Source organism: Panthera leo, chromosome A1 (assembly GCF_018350215.1).
Source record: "Panthera leo isolate Ple1 chromosome A1, P.leo_Ple1_pat1.1, whole genome shotgun sequence".
Classification (NCBI taxonomy): Eukaryota; Metazoa; Chordata; class Mammalia; order Carnivora; family Felidae; genus Panthera; species Panthera leo.
In genome coordinates, this window is record NC_056679.1 from 111,388,323 (window position 1) to 111,408,676 (window position 20,354).

The 20,354-nt window shown below is 37.0% G+C and overlaps 1 protein-coding gene across 3 annotated transcripts in view; it reads left to right on the forward strand.

Moving 5' to 3' along the window:
* The window catches only part of SEC24A (SEC24 homolog A, COPII coat complex component), a 100,006-nt gene extending 79,652 nt beyond the window's left edge, over positions 1-20,354 (forward strand). For all 3 annotated transcript variants that reach the window (XM_042935494.1, XM_042935488.1, XM_042935503.1), the window contains 9 exons: positions 52-210; positions 2,656-2,829; positions 4,272-4,382; positions 8,197-8,372; positions 11,169-11,306; positions 14,214-14,318; positions 14,875-14,967; positions 18,334-18,437; positions 18,878-20,354. In XM_042935494.1, the coding sequence (XP_042791428.1) occupies positions 52-210; positions 2,656-2,829; positions 4,272-4,382; positions 8,197-8,372; positions 11,169-11,306; positions 14,214-14,318; positions 14,875-14,967; positions 18,334-18,437; positions 18,878-18,992 (1,175 nt within the window). In that variant the 3' untranslated portion in view covers positions 18,993-20,354. The remainder of the gene's footprint in view (positions 1-51; positions 211-2,655; positions 2,830-4,271; positions 4,383-8,196; positions 8,373-11,168; positions 11,307-14,213; positions 14,319-14,874; positions 14,968-18,333; positions 18,438-18,877) is intronic.

Consider the following 20,354-nt stretch of genomic DNA (forward strand, 5'->3'; position numbering starts at 1 on the left):
AATCGTAGCACTTAATGGCAGGATTTTTTAAAAGTGTGTGTTCTCTTCCAGGTTGTATTTCTCGGTATTCAGCAGGTAGTGTCTATTACTATCCCTCTTACCACCATCAGCAGAACCCAGTACAAGTACAGAAATTACAGAAGGAACTACAGAGATACCTCACTCGAAAGATTGGCTTTGAGGCAGTCATGAGGATTCGTTGCACAAAAGGTGGGACTTTTATTTTTTAACATATGCATAGAAATGTTGCTTTTGATACCAGTAAATACACATTTTCAGCTAGTCTTATTTCATGTTTGCTCTTCTAAGATATTTTACTTACACTGATGGAATATGCAGTTAATAACAGATAAGGGGTGCCTTGCTTGTTCAGTTGGTAGACCATGGGACTCTTGATCTCATGGTTGTGAATTCAAGCCAACATTGGATGTGGAACCTAGGTGAAAAAAAAAAGAATGGAGAAGAAACATTATAAAATGGAGACTCTTTTGAATATACCAAAAGCCACTGAATTGTACACTTTATGTGTAATTTTTATAAATTTTTTAGTGTTTGTTTTTGAGAGAGAGAGAGAGAGGGAGGGAGGGAGGGAGGGAGGGAGAGAGAGAGAGAGGGAGAGATTGTGAGTAGGAGAGGGGCAGAGAGAGAGGGAGACACAGAATCTGAAGCATGCTCCAGGCTCTGAGCTGTTAACACAGAGCCCAAGGTGGGGCTCAAACTCACAATGCGTGAGATCATGACATGAGCTGAAGTTAGAGGTTTAACCATCTTAAGCCATCCAGGCACCCCTATGTGTAATTTTTATGGTATGTGAATTATATCTAATTTTTAAAAATCATATCCCTCCTCTCCCCCACGCCCCACCAAAAATAGGCATGGATTTTTATTCCATGTCTTGAACAGAAACAGTAGTAGTGAAAGGTGTTTTTTTTAATAAAACAATTATTTTTTAATTACAGTAAATGTTCATAACAAAATTTATTATTTAACCATTTAAAAGTATACAGTTGAATGGCATTAAGTACATTTTCTTTTTTTGTTGTTTTGTTTTGTTTTGTTTTGTTTTGAAGTACATTTTCATTATTGTGCCACCATCCCCACCATTGATCTTACAAATAGGAGATCTTTTTATTTGTGCTCTTCTCTATCTGCACTGCTACTAAACTTGCCTCAGTGTTGCTTTGGAAATAGTCTGAAAGTTTCAGAATGCTTTAATCCAGTGTATTTTTCAGGATAAATGCCTGTGGCTGCTAAATGATAATAACTATTCTCTTAGGAAAATGGGAAATAATTCCAGATATTTTATTCCTTCACATTATCAACCTGGTTCTAATCTTTCATTCAAATTTTAAAATAATGTTGTTCTTTAAGAGGTGTGAAGCAATCATTTTTTTAACTTATTTTTTTTAATGTTTATTTATTTTTGAGAGAGAGAGACAGAGTGTGAGTGGGGGAGGTGCAGAGAGAGAGAGAAACACAGAATCCAAACCGGGTTCCAGCCTCTGAGCTGTCAGCACAGAGCCTGATCATGACCTGAACCAGAGTCAGACGCTTAACTGACTGAGTCACCCTGGACTCAATCTTTTTTTTTTTTTTTTTTTTTTTTTTTTGCAGTGGAAAGATTATATGAAATATGTAGCCAAAAAGAAAAAAAAAAGATATCAAAAGATAAAGATCCACAACCTGTCCACTAGATAGATACTGAAATCTGTTGGTCAAACCATTTGCCAAATGGAGTTCTCTATTATCATTGTAATAAAAAGAAAAAATGATTGAGTGAAACAACTGGTAATAAAACATATGTAACATCTTAAGTAAAGTATCAAATAACACTTGTATAAGGCTGACACGTCTTCAAACAACTCAGCTATTAGTGTCACTCATAACCAGTTAGTTACCACAGTAGCTTCTTTGGGTTTCTGTTTATTTTTGTGCTCTGATTGGCTGGCTATAGATTGGAGGTTCCTAAAACCCTCTCTTTGGGTTCAATTTATTTGCTACAGAGCAGCTTACAGAACTCAGAGAAACATTTTATTTACTTGATTGCTGGTTTTTTATAAAAGGATATAACTCAGGAACAGCCAAATGGAAGAGATGTGCAGGGCAAGGTATGGAGAAGGCAAAGGGCATGAAGCTTCTGCAGCTTCCATGTTCTGAGTGTTCCACTCCTCCCAGATCTCCATGTGGGCACCAATCCAGATGCTCTCCGAAGGACCCCATCCTTTTGAGTTTTTATGAAGGCTTATTTACATAGTCATGATTGCTTAGCTTATTGGCGGTTGGTGACTGTATCGTCCTCTAGGTCCTCTCCCCTCCCTGAAGGATGTTGGTGGGGTAGGGGTTGAACTTGAAGTTCCAGCCTTCTAATCACATGGTTGGATCCTCTGGTAACCAGCCCCCATCCTTAGGTTACCTAGGTTCTTGCCAAAAGTCACTCCATCAACATAGCAAGAGACACCTTTGTGACTCTCACCACTTAGGAAATTCTAAGAGTTTAGGAGCTCTCTGCCAGAAATGGGTAAAGATCAAGTATATATTCTTATCATAAATCACAGTATCACATCTAAACCTTTAGATTTACTCTCTGCCAGTCTGATAAGTGACAGGGATAAAATGAAAATATATAAACGATTTTGATAAAGTTTTCTCTTCTAGGTCTTTCCATTCATACCTTCCATGGGAACTTCTTTGTTCGGTCAACAGACTTACTGTCTTTGCCTAATGTAAACCCAGATGCTGGGTATGCAGTACAGATGTCAGTGGAAGAGAGTCTTACTGACACTCAGTTGGTTTCCTTTCAGTCTGCACTCTTGTATACATCCAGCAAAGGTAAGGTGGGGTGTTTTGAGTGGGGGGAGGTGTGGATTGTTGTTGTTGTTTTTGTGGCAAAGGCATATAACATGAGATCTATGTTTTAAGAGATTTTTAGGTCTACAATCCAGTATTGTTAACTATAAATACAATGTGTTACAGCAAAGGGAAATTTTTAAAATTTGGTCACGTATTCATTGGCTTAGAATAATCTCCCTTACTTTTGGAGGTACTCATTTCTCTTAAACCAAAAGAATATATTTCTGATCTTAAGAGATTTGTTGCTATCCTTGGTAAAGCCAAGATGTGTGATTTTTATTTTCCTTAACCAATCGTATTTAACAGATATTTATTGAGAGTCTACTTAGTGTAAGGCTTACTGTTTAGAAAAAATCTTGGTATTTCCACGTTGCTTTTCAGAAAGATGTTACCAATCTGTGGTCTTACCAAGTGCCCTTTTCATTTTAGCCTTTGTGTGTGTGTGTGGTGTGTGTGTGTTTAGTTATTGTTGCTGATATGATAGGCTAAACATTATATGTTTTCTTTTGGCTATCATTATTCTGGTCTAGAATAGAAAATCTAAACAGTGTTACCCTTTATTGCAGATAGTTCTTCTTTCTAAAAGTAATTTGTATGAGCTCCTTATATGTACCTGTTCATTGGTCTTCATGTGTCCATATAGGTTGTAATATGGATATCATCTCTAGTTTTTTTATTTGTTCTTTTACTTTAGTGTTCCAGATCTTGCTGATTAGAAAATTTTTAAAAATTAGCTTGATATTTGATGCTTCCCAAAAGGTTTTCATTTTTATTTCTGTATTTATTGATTTTTATTATTGTGGGTAATAAATACCAAAAAAAATATATTAGTCGATTTCTTTTAAATTTTTTTTCTGTGGTTAAAGAGGAAAGTATAAGATTTCTCTAGGCTTTAAATATCAAAACAGACTCTAGAATACATGTGGAAGGTAGTGTTTTTTAAGTTTATTTTTGGGAGAGAGAGAGAGCATGAGCGAAAATGAAGGGGGGACAGAGAATCTGAAGTGGGCTCTGCACTGGCAGAGAGGAACCTGCTTGGGATTCTCTCTCTCTCTCTCTCTCTCTCTCTCTCTCTGCCCCTTCCCCACTTGTGCTCTCTCTCTCAAAATAAATAAACTTAAAAAAAAAAAAGAAAGAAAGTAACCAAAAGGTTTAGAAAAGAAATTTTTAAGAAGCGAACATGTTACCATAATTTATGGTTCCTTTTCAGTAATAACTTGAACAAAAAGAATTTTATAGTCAAAAAATGAAAGAAATAAAAGTTAATAGAGTTTTTACTCATTAAGGCTTTGAAACTATTTCTGCTTATTAAATAATCTTTTTGGTTCTAAATTGAAAAGAAGTGATTTTTCCAAGAGACTTGCATACAAGTTTTTAAATATAAGTTGTCCCTTACTGTCATTTATATGTTTTCCCCAAAGGTGAAAGAAGAATTCGTGTTCATACTTTGTGTTTGCCTGTAGTTTCAACTCTGAATGAAGTCTTTCTTGGAGCTGATGTTCAAGCAATTGCAGGGTTATTGGCCAATATGGGTAAGAATTGTTATCACCTATTGTAAATACTTCACAGATAATAACATTAGAAAAATCTGGAGAGTTTTATTTTGCTTTAAATTTTTTCTTAAATTTACCTTTAGAGAGAGAGAGTGAGCGTAAGTGGTGGAGAGTGACAGAGGGAGAGAGAGAGAATCCCAAGCAGGCCCCACAGTCAGCAGGGAGCCCTGTGCAGCGCTCATCTCATGACCCTGGGGTCATGACTTGAGTCAAAATCAGCATTCAGATGCTGAACCGACTAAGCCACCCAGGCACCCCTTATTTTTCTTGAAATAATTAGCTTTAGGGGCATCTGTGTGGCTCAGTCAGTTAAGTGTCCGACTTCGGCTCAGGTCATGATCTCCTGCCTAGTGACTTCAAGCCCTGCGTCAGGCTCTGTGCTGACAACTTAGAGTCTGGAGCCTGCTTGGGATTCTGTGCCTCCCTCTCTTTCTGCCCCTTCCCTGCTCATGCTCTTTGTCTCTCTCTCAAAAATAAATAAACATTAAAAAATGAATACTTAACTTTAAAGGTTTCATTGTTTTGGATTCTGTGTATGCCTCCTAAGTAACTACTTGAATGAAAGGAACTTTTTTTTTCTTTTATTTAAGCAGCTTTATTAAGATATAATTTATGTGCCATATCACTTAACCTATTTTAAGTCTGCAACTCTATTATCTATGATATATTTACTGAATTGTATGGCCATCACCTCAATCTAATTTTAGAACATTTTTATCATCCCAAAAAGAACCTCATGCCCATCAGCAGTAACTGCCCACTTCCTCTTTTTATCCCTCACCAGCTTTAGGCAACTACTAAACTGCTTCCTGTTTTATAATCTGCTTGTGGTGAATTTAAATAACCATATTTTACTAAATGTTCAATACTAAAGTTTAATAGCTTTCTTATGAGGTCTGTAACTTGGATTGCAAGAGACAGTGAAGTTATGTAAAGATCATTATTCTTGGAGTCATGGAATTTGAGATTGAAAACCAGTTTACTTTTCACACATAAGTTTGCATTCTTGGCCAGATCACCTGAGCTAGAATTTATTTATTCATACCTTCAGTTCTTTACTTCTGTCTCAGACATAGTTTAGTTGCCTCCTTGATTTTTTGTTGTTGTTTTTGCTTTTTTTCTCCTTGAGGAAAGATGTCGTTTGGTCCATTTACTTCAAACTCAAATCTGTCTATGATAAGGGTGATTACTTTTTTTTTTAATTTCCTATTGGTAAATTCTTTTTTTTTTTTTTTTTTAAGTTTATTTTGAGAGAGAGAGAGAGTGAGCACGCATGAGCAAGGGAAGGGCAGAGAGAGAGGGAGAGAGAATCCCAAGCAGGCTCCACACCATTATCAAGGAGCCCATCTTACGGTTCTAGCTCATGAACCGTGAGATCATGACCTGAGCCAAAATCAAGAATTGTATGCTTAACTGATTGAGCCACCCAGGTGCCCCAGCAAATTTTTTCTTTAACGAAGCCTGATGAAGGCCAACCCCATTTTAGTTAGTCTCATATGCTGTTGAAAGTTAAAGATTGTGGGGGCGCCTGGGTGGCTCACTCGGTTGGGCGTCCGACTTCAGCTCAGGTCATGATCTCGCGGTCCATGAGTTGGAGCCCCGCGTCGGGTTCTGGGCTGATGGCTCGGAGCCTGGAGCCTGCTTCCGATTCTGTGTCTCCCTCCCTCTCTGCCCCTCCCCCGTTCATGCTCTGTCTCTCTCTGTCTCAAAAATAAATAAACGTTAAAAAAAAAAAAAAAAAAAGTTAAAAGATTGTGACCTAAGAAATTTGAGGGTCATTGCCTTTATATTTTGTTCAACTAATACTTTTTACTAACAGTATGACCAATATTATCTTTATTATCATCAGCAAGAACTATATATTAGGTGGTATTTGTAGGTTTGAAAAAATCTGCACAATGGTTTGCTTCACAAAAAGTATTGGTTTTGTTACTAAATTTGGTTGATAGCATTATGGACATTTTTTCACATTTTATAAATTTTTTTTAAAAAATTTATAAATTTTTTTCACATTTGATAAAGATTTTATCAAAATCTTTAAAATCAGGATGTCTTCAATTGAAGTCTTAAGAGTTAACTGTTGATCAGGTGACAGTGGTCTTTATTCTTTCTTGGCTATATACAAATTTGGTTATAGCAGTTAATAACATCACTTTATTGATTGTATTTTAATGTTTATTTTTGAGAGAGAGGGAGAGAGGCCAGGAGTGGGGAGGGGCAGAGAGAGAGAGAGAGGTAGAGAAAGAATCCCAAGCAGGCTCTCTGCTGTCAGGGCAGAGCCCGATGTGGGGCTTGAACCCACGAACCGTGAGATCATGATCTGAGCCAAAGTTGGACGCTTAACCGATTGAGCCACCCAGACAACCCAGTATTGATTGTATTTTTGATATCACATGAATTGAGGTGTTTTTTTTTAAGCTTATTTATTTTGAGGGAGAGAGAGCTCAAGGAGTAGGGGGAGAGAGAGAGAGGGAAAGAGAGGATCCCAAGCAGGCTCCATGCCATCAGCACAGAGCCCCACGCAGGGCTCAATCTTAAGAACCGTGAGATCATGACATAAGCCGAAATCAGGAGTCAGATGCTTAACCGACTGATCCACCCAGGTGCCCCAACATAAATTTAGTTAGTTAGTTAGTTAGTTAGTTAGTTAGTTAGTTAATTAATCTATTATTTTTTAATGTTTATTTACTTAATTTTGAGAGAGACAGAGTGTAAGTAGGGTAAGGGCAGAGAAAAAGGGAAACACAGAATCCAAAGCAGGCTCCAGGCCCCAAGCTAACAGCACAGAACCTCATGCAGGTTTCAGACACAGGGACCACAAGATCATGACTTGAGCTGAAGTTGGACGCTCAACCGACTGAGCCACCCACATGCCCCTTAACTTTTTTTAATGTTTATTTTTGAGACAGAGAGAGAGAGAGAGCCAGAACATGAGCAGGGGAGGGGCAGAGAGAGAGAGAGGGAGGCCCAGAATCTGAAGCATACTTCAAGCTGTCAGCACAGAGCCTGATGCAGGGCTCAAACTCACAGCCGTGAGATCATGACCTGAGCCGAAGTCGGATATTTAACTGACTGAGCCACCCAGGTGCCCCATGAATTTAGTTTAGTTGTAGTTTAAGAACTCTCTAAAACAATTATGTGCTTTTAGTGTTTAAATTTTTCTTCAGGGGAAAAATTTTTTTTCCAGTATGCTGAAATGCATGTAAACAGAGTGGCATGACAGGTGATGAGAGGCATCTAAGTAGCTAAGAGCTCTTGCAATAAATATAGGGTAAAATTCTCTGTGAAGAAAGCATGTGCTTTAGTTGCAGACTTTTTTCTTTTTCTGTAGTATGTAAATAAAATGGTGGATTACTACTAATAACATCTTAGATTTGGGGTACCTGGGTGGCTCACTTGGTTGAGTTTGTAACCCTTGATCTCCAGGTTATGAGTTCAAGCCCCACATTGGGAGTAGAACTTATTTAGAAAGAATATTTCAAAATAACATCTTAGATTGAACAAAGAACAGTTTTGCCATTTTACAGGTAAGGAAACATACTCATGAGGGTTAGATTCTTTGCCATTTTGTCTTACAGTTAGGAAATAGAGAAGCATTTCAGCCAACTTTGATTTGACTCTTCAGACGATGTGCTTTGAGCTACTATGCTTGTCTCCTTGTGTATGTGATACATTGGAGAGGGAATTTGTATAATAAAAAAAAAACATCTCTTCTATCTGTAACAGTGGGATAGAAGTGGGATAGCTAAACTTCTATCTTCTCTCTTGTTTGTTCCTGCCTTCCATCTGTTAGCTGTTGACAGGTCTGTGACTGCCAGTCTGAGTGATGCTCGGGATGCCCTAGTGAATGCCGTCATAGACTCTCTTTCAGCTTATCGTTCTTCAGTCCTAAGTAACCAGCAGCCTGGACTCATGGTTCCTTTTTCTTTGCGGCTTTTCCCACTCTTTGTGTTGGCTCTCCTTAAACAGGTAAGAGAGTTAAACCCAGAAACTAACACAATAATGTCATTAGCCCAAGTTTTTATCCTGTGAACCACTAAACATTGTATGTATAACTTTAAGCCAGTTAAGTTTTCTAAGCACAGGGATCCTGGCTTTTATTGGAACCTTGAAAAAATTTGTAACCCAAAAAAGTTTAAAAATACTGATTTAAAGGGTGTGCCTTATTTGTAAGAGATGTTCACAAGGTATTCACTTAAGTTATCAAAGATGTAAGTGATGTAAGTAATGATCAGTTTTCCGAAACAATCTTTTATTGCTAGAGCAAGAAGTCACACATGAAACTCTTCTTTTGGCTTTTTCTTGCTCCCTACAGTATCTCAGCCACATACTACTAAATCTTAGCTATGCCTTCTCATACCTGTGCCATGGGCTGCATTGCACTTTCCTCTTACTGTGTTTGAGCTCAAATGTTATCTCTCTAGCAGTTGCCTTTCCTTCTATGGTCCTGTAGAGTTTTTCATTTGATATTGTTATTTAATGATCTCCCCTGCCTGCCCTTTACCCATACCACTGGCTCCCCCTGCCCCGCTCTCCAAAAAAGAAAGGAAACTCTGGGCTGGTGGAGGAGACTTATTTTTCCAGGGTACAAAATCCAATGTCCAAGCTTATGTACTTCCTGTAACTTTCCCTTGTAAGTTTTATTAAAAAGCTCATGTTAATAAATCACTTAGGGTTACATCCCAGATTTCAAAACTGATCAAAACTACTCTGGATCTTGTCAATTTGTATACTTTTCTGAACTCCAGGATCTACCTGTCTGGTGTATGTCATCTCTTCTTAGGTGAGAAGGGTAACCCACTTACCCTAATAGGATGGCTTTTGGATCAGCTTCTAGTTTCTTTAACTCAAATTATGCATTTCTACTTCTGAATATAATGTAAATACATAGAAATTACATAAATACTTAAATTTTAACATTTAAAAATCTGAGCTTTTCCCTCTTCAGGTCTTTCCTTAATGCTGTCCTTTCGCTGAGGCCTGCCTTCCCTTACCTCCCCATTTAGTGTGCAACACTCTGTTACCATTCTAACCTACATTCTTTATCTGTCTTCCCTCCCTTATTTTTCCTCTAAAGCATTTAACACTGACATATCAGTATTTTGCTTATTTATTATTTACTCTTCTCTTACTAGGATTTTTTAGTTATAAGGACAGGGATTTTTATCTTTTTTGAAAAGTTTACCACTTTGTTTCAGCACTTAGAACAACAGTTCTTAGTACATAACAGGCTCTCAGTAGTTATTGAATCAATAAATGAAATTTCCTTCTTCCATTTCCCATAATATTCTTTTTTCTTTCTTAGTGACTATCAACATACTAATTTAAAAAATCTTGAGGCGCCTGGCTGGCTTAGTTGGCGGAGTATGCAACTCTTGGTCTCATGGATATGAGCCCCACAGTGGGCACAGAGCTTACTTTAAAAAATCTTAAGAGCCTTGGAGTGCCTAGGCTGGCTCGATCAGTAGAGCATGTGACTTTTGATCTTGGGGTTGTGAGTTGAAGACACACTTTGGGTGTAGAGATTACTTAAACAACAACAACAACAAAAAGCCTTAAGAGCCTTTCTGATCTTCAGCTTCCTTTGTTTATAGTTAGTACACTTGTCTTAAGGCATAATCTCATTGCTCCTAGCTCTCTGCCTCTTTCTACTACTTTCCATCAATAGGAATGCTTAAAGCCTTTTTTTTTTTTAAACATTTTATTTTTTTTAAGTAATGGCTACACCCAGTTTGGGGCTTGAAATTAGAATCCTGAGATCAAGAGTTGCATGCTCCTACTGACTGAGTCAGCCAGGTACCCCAGGAATGCTTAAAACTTTACCTCGAAACTTTTAGTATTCTCTATGAAGCTAATAGATCAGTTACAATTCACTACAATAAAAACCAGTTACAACTCAGCAGTTCTTCCTGCCCACGGATCATGTCCCCGTGCTTTAATAAAATCACCTGTGGGAAAAAACAAAAACAAAAAACAGTTAAAACTCATTACTTATTAACTTTATTTTGCTAAGTAACTGTCCTCATTTGCATTATTGTATTATTATTTTTCCTAATTGATTTGTAAGCTTTATTGTATTGTTTATATAACTGAAGGAGAAACAAGGATAGTTAACCACCATTAGTCATCACCCAGCATTTATAAAACACAGGTCTTTGGTCCTTCATTTGTGTTTTCATTTTTTCATTTTTTCATCTGCAATATAACCTTACCCGTCTCATGGTATTATTTAGATTTTTATGTCACCATCATTCTATGGTAGAGTGTTTAGATCCATTTCACTGATTAGGAAACAGAGAGATCCAGTGACTTTGCCATGGTCAGGTAATTAATTTCTTCCAGGTGGAGCTATAACCACAATTTAATAGATTTGTGTGACTTCTTAAAAGATACTTTTAGGGGCGCCAGGGTGGCTCAGTCGGTTAAGCGTCCGACTTCAGCTCAGGTCACGATCTCACGGTCTGTGAGTCCGTGAGTTCGAGCCCCGCATCGGGCTCTGGGCTGATGGCTCAGAGCCTGGAGCCTGCTTCCGATTCTGTGTCTCCCGCTCTCTCTGCCCCTCCCCCGTTCATACTCTGTCTCTCTCTGTCTCAAAAATAAATAAACGTTAAAAAAAAATTAAAAAAGATACTTTTAAAAGAATAATTAACAGTAAATTTGCTAATTCTGTCTGAAGATACTCTTTTAACATCTGAGTTGGAAAGCTTTGTTTATATTTGTTGTTAAATACCCATTTTTTGGATGGGGGGTGGTTTCTTGTTACAGAAATCGTTTCAGACTGGGACAAACGCACGTCTAGATGAACGCATTTTTGCCATGTGTCAAGTGAAAAATCAGCCATTGGTCTACCTTATGCTCACAACTCATCCCAGTTTGTATAGAGTTGACAATCTTTCAGATGAGGTAAGATTGATTACTTTTTTAGTGGCTTTTTCTTGGAGGTTTATAAGCCTAATTATATTGAGTCCATTGTAGAAATGAGGAAAGTTTTTATTCCTTCGCTAAGTCTTTGTAAGGAAATTTTGGTTTGGGGAAGCTCATGAGATAGTATCTCTTTTCTTACTAAATTATTATTTAAGATATTGAAGTAATAAATTTCCTTAAGTTTGTTTAAGACAAATCTGTAAAGGGGCATCAGGGTGGCTCAAGTCAGTTAAGTGTCAAACTTCAGCTCAGGTCAGGATCTTGCGGTTCCTTACTTCGAGTCCCATGTCGGGCTCTGTGCTGACAGTTTGAAGCCTGGAGTGTGCTTCAGATTCTGTGTCTGTGTCTCCCTCTCTCTCTGTTCGCTGTCTCCCCCTCCCCCCTCTCCACCTCCCGCTCTATCTCTCAAAAATAAATAAACATTAAAAATTAAAAAAAAAAAAAAAGACAAATCTCTAAAGCGAATCTTCTAAATGTAAAGCCTATCTAATTTACTTATTTAAACAAATTGATCTGAAGGGAGTGTCCTGAGGGCGAAATTATATCTGAAAACCCCAGGTCAGTGTTTAGTGCAGCAATATTATTGATTTAAAAAATATTTAAGTTGTAACATTATTTGTCCTTTTTTTTCCCCTTTCTTTCTTTTGAAGTTCCCACTGAGATATTATTATTTACCTGAGTTAAAGTCAGATGCATGAAAATATCAAATCATAATCTTTCTTTCTAAAATTGTGATCGGGGCGCCTGGGTGGCGCAGTCGGTTAAGCGTCCGACTTCAGCCAGGTCACGATCTCGCGGTCTGTGAGTTCGAGCCCCGCGTCAGGCTCTGGGCTGATGGCTCCGAGCCTGGAGCCTGTTTCCGATTCTGTGTCTCCCTCTCTCTCTGCCCCTCCCCCGTTCATCCTCTGTCTCTCTCTGTCCCAAAAATAAATAAAAAACGTTGAAAAAAAAAATTAAAAAAAATAAATAAATAAAATTGTGATCAAGTTAGGATATATATATGTACACACACACACACACATATATATATGTATATACATGTATATATATACGTATATATATACATGTATATACATGTATATATATATGTATATATATATGTATATGTGTGTGTGTGTGTGTATAGGAAGCAATATTTTGGTTAAAAACCTTTCAAAGCTTAAAGAATTTACGATCTTGCATATATAAAGGACAAATTGCATATGAAATTTGAGGAGTCTTTGCATTGCCTCATTCTTTCATATGGGCCTTTACTTAGAAGACTAGAAAACAGAGCCACTGATAGCTTCTTTTCTTTCCCACCAGAAAAAAGTCAAGATTATTTTTTTCTTTCATATTTGAAAACCTCTAGAAATTTCTAAATAGCTGTATTGAGGCAGTGCATGGTCTTTCTCCTGCTTTTCACATGCCCTAAGGCAAGAAGTCTTAAGGTAATATGGTTAATAGTCCCTGTTAGAATTAAAGCCTCATGGCTAGAGGGGAAATACCTCTTGGTAGGTCAGTATTTTATTTACTTCTTCCTTCTAAGGTTTAATCAAGTACCTAGATTAAATGGTTAAAAATTTTTGGGTCAAAAATTAAGTTATGAATATTTAAAGGTGTGTTTGTGTTTTCAGATAACAGTATGTCTATTAGAAATGAGAAACTTCCATTTCTGGCCTTAATAAATAAAAGATATGTCAAACTGAAAAGAACTATTAAGATATCATTTGCATTGGGCTTTTAATCCTCCCTCATTATGTACACATGACTTAAGCCACACAATCAGCCATTATTATTAACTAATTATACATAGATATTAGTTGCATTTATTGTATTTTATAATAGTTAAAATCAGAAGTTAATTTGGTTTTATTGGAATTCACAATGGGGTTTTTTTAGATAAGTGATAAATATTTCTTCATCTTCTTTATATTTAAATACGAATAACTGATTTACCTAAGTAAGTTTCAAAGTCTTGGAATTAACATTGGAATTAAAATTTTAATTGTGACTCCAGATTACCATGTCAACAAAAATTTTTGGAATTCAAAGGTTTGGTCAGAGGCCAGGGAAAGCTTTAGTGTTAAACACTTTACAAACCAGGAGATGCAGCCTTCCAAACAGAAGTACACTCTGAAGGAGGAAGGATTTCAGCTCAGGGTTACGTAGGCACAAACTGCAAGTTCTGGGTTCTTATTAGGAGTTGGTCAGACTGAGGTCCCAAACTGCGACTTCAGGAGCAGGTTGACAAGCAGGATACAATTTAGTGTTTCTGGTAGCAGCTTCAGGATATGGCAGCTGCTGGAGGGTGTGATAAGATTTGTGGCAGGGTCAGCAAATTTTCCTGAATTTTATGTGGGCTTGTCAACTCAGGCTGTGTTGACTAGTTTTGTTCCTCAATGATCATTTGGCCTGATAAAAATTTTAGCTTTTCTGGGATGCTTGGGTGGCTCATTCGGTTAAGTGTCTGATTCTTGGTTTTGTGTGCTCTCTCTCCCTCAAAATAAATAAACTTTAATAAAACAAAATAAAATTTTAGCTATTCTCCTTTGACATGAAGGAACCCATCTTGTCTGTTAGCCGTTGTCTAATTATTGGGGTATTTTGTTCTCAATTATTATCTAGTAAAAGCTTTAACTTTTGGGGGCACCTGGGGTGCTCATTTGGTTAAGCATCTGACTTCGGCTCAGATCATGATCTCATGGCTCTAGAGTTCAAGCCCCGTATGGGGCTCTGTGCTGCCAGCTTAGAGCCTGGAGCCTGCTTGGGATTCTGTGTCTCTTTCTCTGCCCCTCCTCTGCTCGTTCTCTCTCTCTCTCTCTTTCAAAAATAAATAAATGGTAAAAAAATAGTCTTTTAAATAATAAAAAATAAAAGCTTTAACTTTTCTGTCTAATTTCTCAGGGAGCACTCAACATCAATGATCGCACCATACCTCAGCCGCCTATTCTTCAGCTTTCCGTGGAGAAGCTGAGCAGGGATGGAGCTTTCCTCATGGATGCAGGCTCTGTGAGTTAGTCTGACTGATCTGGATCATTCCCTCCATGTACTAGTACACATTCATTCCCTGTAATATCTTCTTTTTGGGGGCAGATTATATGCTATTTAATCTCTATTTTTGTGTGAGCCACATTCTCCCTTCATAGCCTCTTTTCATGCCAAGCATAAAATGTCTCATCATGCTTAAAACTGATTATTATTAGTTCATTTGAAGTCAGTACAATTTCACTAACCATATTTATTATTTTGATCTTTTAAATCATACTCAGTGCTGGGAGTGCCTGGGTGGCTCAGTCGGTTGAGCCTCCAACGCTTGGTTTTGGCTCAGGTCATGATCTCACAGTTCCCTGAGTTCCAGCCCCACATCTGGCTCTGTGCTGACTACAGAGTCTGCTTAGGATTCTCTGTCTCCCTCTCTCTCTGTCCCTCCCCTGCTCATGCTCTCTTGCTCTCAAAATATATAAATAAACTTAAAAAAAAACACAAAAGTATACTCAGTGGTAAAGGTTAGTCAGCAGCAGACTGTTAAATGCACATCTCAAAATAATTTTCTTCCTGTCCCCAGGTATTGATGCTTTGGGTTGGAAAAAATTGTGGACAAAATTTTCTCAGCCGAGTTCTAGGAGTTCAAAACTATGCATTAATTCCACAAACTATGGTAAGAATTTATTAGAGTGATTATAGTAGACTTAAAGGGCATTTCAAATGTGGCAAAATCATGAACATCCCATTTTAAATCAAAGTTTTTCCAGAAAATAAAATGCTGCCACAGATTATGTTTCCCTTCTAATTGGGAACATAAAATAGTCATTTTATGTTTTAAAGGCATTCTTTGGATTATTTTGCATCAATGACTTAGTTGTTCTTATGTGTCTATGACAATAGACTATTTTAGGAAGAAAGTAATGAATTTAGTTAATGCCCCCCCCCCCCAAAAAAAAGAAATCGTTTTCTAGAATTAGTGTTAATGTTGTAGTTTTTGTGTTTTTGTGTTTTTGGCAAGTGATTTCATTGATCTATGACAAGGTCCTTTTAACTGCTGCTTTAGAGTAAGAACTGATCTAATTGCCACACAAGCAAATAACTTGTGATCAGTGTCAGTTGGATTAATATTTACTATTGAAGAAAATAACAATAAACTCTGTCAATAGCTCTGTCACCTTGGACAAGTCACTAACAGCCTTATCTGTAAAGTAAGAATATTGTTGCCTATAGAGGAGTAACTGAAATGATCCATGAGAAAACATTTGTTAAGCTATAAAGCATTTGGATAAGTTTCAGTTTTAAAGTTAGAATTAATTATAACATGGTATTATTTAGTGTCATATTTTTCAGACCCTACTATCTGTTTGTCCCAACTTTGGAATATGTATTTTATGTCAGTGCTTTTTCATATTTATGGGTTTAACTCCATTCACAGAAGTCATCGGGAGATTCATGTATTTAAAAGACCTATCTGGGGCGCCTAGGTGGCTCAGTCAGTTAAGTGTCTGACGTCGGCTCAGGTCATGATCTTGAGGTTTGAGAATTTGAGCGCCACATTGGGTTCTGTGCTGATAGCACGAGCCTGCTTCAGATCTTCTGCCCCCCTTTCTCTCTGCCCCTCCCCTGTTGCGCTCTCTCTCAAAAATAAATAAACATTAAAAAAAATAAAAGATAATATCTCTCAGAATTAATGCTGGGATAAGCTCTAGCTTTCAGGCTTTAAGTAAAATTACTGCTCTGGTTGATTAGGCATTTTAGGTAATGAAGAGATAAGAAATTGGGGCACCTGGGTGGCACAATTAAAAAAAAAAAGAAAAAACATTGACAAAAAAAGAAATTTTCATATTTGTAATAACTCCTGAATGAATCAATTAATTCTAGATGCCATAATAAAATGAAGAGAGGAGGTAGGATGTTCTTCTGGATCAGGGCTCAATAAAGTGTGCCGAAGAGGGCCTGCCACCTGTTCTTGTTTTACTGGAACATAGCTATGTCCATTCACTTATGTATGGTCTGTGGCTACTTAGTGGAACATTGGTAGGGTTGTGTATTGCAAAAGAGACCAAATGACCTGCAAGCCAAAAGTATTTATTGTCTGACCCTTTAAGAAGTTTGTGTACCCCTAGGGGAGCCTGGGTGCTCAGTCAGTTAAGCATCCAATTCAGCTCAGGTCATGATCTCACGGTTTGTGAGTTAAAGCCCCACATCAGACTCTGTGCTGACAGCTCAGAACCTGGAGCCTGCTTTGGATTCTGTGTGTACCTCTCTCTCTGCCCCTCCCCAGTTTAGACTCTGTCTCTCTCTCTCAAAAAATAAACAAACATTAAAAAAAGTTTGCGGAATCAGAAAAGACCCCAAATAGCAAAAACAATCTTCGAAAAGAAAACCAAAGCAGGAAGCATCACAATCCCGGACTTCAAGCTGTATTAGAAAGCTGTAATCATCAAGACAGTATGGTACTGGCACAAAAACAGACCCTCAGATCAATGGAACAGAATAGAGAACCCAGAAATGGACCCACAAACGTATGGCCAACTCATCTTTGACAAAGCAGGAAAGAATATCCAATGGAATAAAGACAGTCTCTTCAGCAAGTGGTGCTGGGAAAACTGGACAGCGACATGCAGAAAAATGAACCTGGGCCATTTCCTTACACCATACACAAAAATAAACTCAAAATGGATGAAAGAACTAAATGTAAGGCAGGAAGCCATCAAAATCCTCGAGGAGAAAGCAGGCAAAAACCTCTTTGACCTCGGCCTCAGCAACTTCTTACTCAACACATCTCTGGAGGCAAGGGAAACAAAAGCAAACATGAACTATTGGGACCTCATCAAAATAAAAAGCTCCTACACCACAAAGGAAACAATCAGCAAAACGAAAAGGCAATCGACGGAATGGGAAAAGATATTTGCAAACAACATTATTAGATAAAGGGTTAGTATCCAACATCCGTAAAGAACTTCTCAAACTCAACACCCAAAAAACAAATAATCGAGTGAAGAAATGGGCAAAAGACATGAATAGACACTTCTCCAAAGAAGACATCCAGATGGCCAACCGACACGTGAAAAAATGCTCAACATCACTCATCATTTTGAAATACAAATCAAAACCACAATGAGATACCACCTCACACCTGTCAGAATGGCTAACATCAACAACTCAGGCAACAACAGATGTTGGCGAGGATGAGGAGAAAGAGGATCTCTTTGCATTGTTGGTGGCAACGCAAGCCGATGCAGCCACTCTGGAAAACAGTATGGAGTTTCCTCAAAAAATTAAAATTAGAACTACCCTACAACCTAGCAATTGCACTACTAGGTATGTATCCAAGAGATACAGGTATGCTGTTTCGAAGGGGCACATGCACCCCAAGGTTTATAGCAGCACTATCGACAATAGCCAAAGTATGGAAAGATCCCAAATGTCCATGGATGGATGAATGGATAAAGAAGATGTGGTATATCTATACAATGGAGTATTACTCGGCAATCAAAAAGAATGAAATCTTGCCATTTGCAACTACGTGGATGGAACTAGAGGGTATTATGCTAAGCAAAATTAGAGAAAGACAACTATCATATGACTTCACTCATATGAAGACTTTAAGAGATAAAACAGATGAACATAAGGGAAGGGAAGCAAAAATAATATAAAAACAGGGAGGGGGACAAAACATAAAAGATTCTTAAATATGGAGAACAAACAGAGGGCTACTGGAGGGGTTGTGGGAGGGGGGATGGGCTAAATGGATAAGGGGCATTAAGGAATCTCCTGAAATCATTGTTGCACTATATGCTAACTCACTTGGATGTAAATTTTAAAAAAATAAATGAGAATACAAAAAAGAAAAAAAAAAAAGTTTGCCTAGCTCCTACTAGAAAATTGCGGTATACACACTCCCAGACCCCTTCCCTGAGACTTCCTAAATCAATATGTGCCATTCAGCACAGGTGATTCATATACATGATAAACTTTGAGATGCATTAGATATATGACTCAAGTAAACTGTATATTGCTGATTTTTGTTTAATAGACAGACCTTCCGGAGCTTGATACACCAGAATCTGCCAGAATAATAGCATTCATCTCTTGGCTTAGAGAGCAGAGACCATTTTTCCCCATACTTTATGTGATAAGGTAAGTTGAATTTTTCATTTACTAATAGTGAAACAATGTGTTTAGCTTTGCAAGGACCTGTCTTGAATCATAGTTAAATGTGACCTATTGCTTATGCAAACCCTTTAGAAAAGAAAAAGAATTTTCAATAAATATTACTAAATTATGCTTTATATCCAGTTACTAGTAAAAGTATGTTAAGAGGCACCTGGGTGTTTCAGTTGGTTAAGTTGGTTAAGTGTCTGACTTCAGCTCAGGTCACGATCTTAGGACCTGAATCCTGAGCTCAGGCTCGTGCGTTCGAGCCCCACATTGGGCTCTCTGCCCCTCCCCCACTCGTGCTCTCTTTAAAATAAATATATATTTTTTAAAAAGTATGTTAAAAGCCTCACGACAAATCCACTGTTTATTTTACTATTACATTTTATCTAATGTATATATTTTTGTCTTTTATTCCTAAGGGATGAGAGTCCAATGAAAGCAAACTTCCTTCAAAACATGGTAGAAGACAGAACAGAATCTGCATTATCATATTATGAATTCCTCTTGCATATACAACAACAAGTAAATAAATGAACAAATGAAGATATTTGACTTATTTTTAAGGAAATTCATGATAATGCCGAACACCTGAGAATGTGTAATACCTTCCTTTTCTATTAGGTTTGTGGACTAATGTGATGATTATATGTTCTCACTGTGATTTCAACCAACTATAGCAAAATAAAGGACCACAGCAGAGAATCAAACATGCAACTCTGAAATACTGTATTTTTCAAATCAAAATATATCTACGTATATTTGATTGGATACTTTTTTCCTTTGCTGCCAATAATGTTTGAGTTGTTGTGGATTGAAATAAGATGAGACAATATTGCAGAGGTAAAGTAAATTTTGTAAAATAAAGACTTCTGTGTTTCAAATACATTTTTCTCATTTTTTCCTGAAATTTTGGCTGCTACATTTAAAATTTCACAAGACTAAGTGTTGCAGGGACATTATAAATCCATTGATAATGATCTTTTTAACATCAAAAAAATTTTTCAGAAGTAAATACTACATAGAACTAGAACCCATCCCCACACCTGTTTTGTTTTGTTTTTTTTTTAAAGGAAGAAAAAGGATCATCATGTTAAGTAAAACTAGAGTGAACTAACTCCAGTCTAGTTTGAGAAAAAAATATGAAATAATACAGTCAGGCTTTAAAATCTGTCAGTATTCTCTATGCTTGAAGAACAAAGTCACTTTGAAGTGAAATCTATAATTAAGTGGTTTTCCGATTTGACTGCAGAAGACTTGGGTGGACACACTATCCTATTCTGCAGTGAAAAGAATCAGCTGTCTTCATAAATACACTGAAACTGACAATGATAATAGGGAGATGAGAAACTTTGGTTGTCTTGATCCTTTAAGTAGGCTTTGTTTGGTACATTTCTGCTCTGATGTATAATAGAAGTGTTATATTGGTGAAATGATGAATTAAAAGAAATTAAAGGTTTTTAAAAATTCTGTCTCAAATGCTTAAGTAACATTTTTCTAAGGAGTTTAATTAAATTGGAAGCCGCTCGTAAGATATTTATTCTTGGATATTAAAACTTATTAAAAGCATGAATGCTGCTGTTTGATTTGGTGGATATTAAGATTACACAAATTCACTACATTGAAGTTATGGTAGAAACTTGATTTCTCAACATGCTCAAGAGACTGCTTTTTTGATTGAGCCAGAGAAATAGTCAAAACCATTAAGTGAATTTTGTTTACAAATAGGTAAATTATACATTTGTATATTTAAAGTGCTGTGATAGGATGTCTTTAAAAGATTTGGCCCATTTTTCACTGATTCACCTTGTCTTGTATGAACCTCTTAAAGTAAAAGTTCTTCATGTGTAATACTTGATGAAAAGATTTTTGTTTCTTTGTTTTAATGGGTTATAAAAA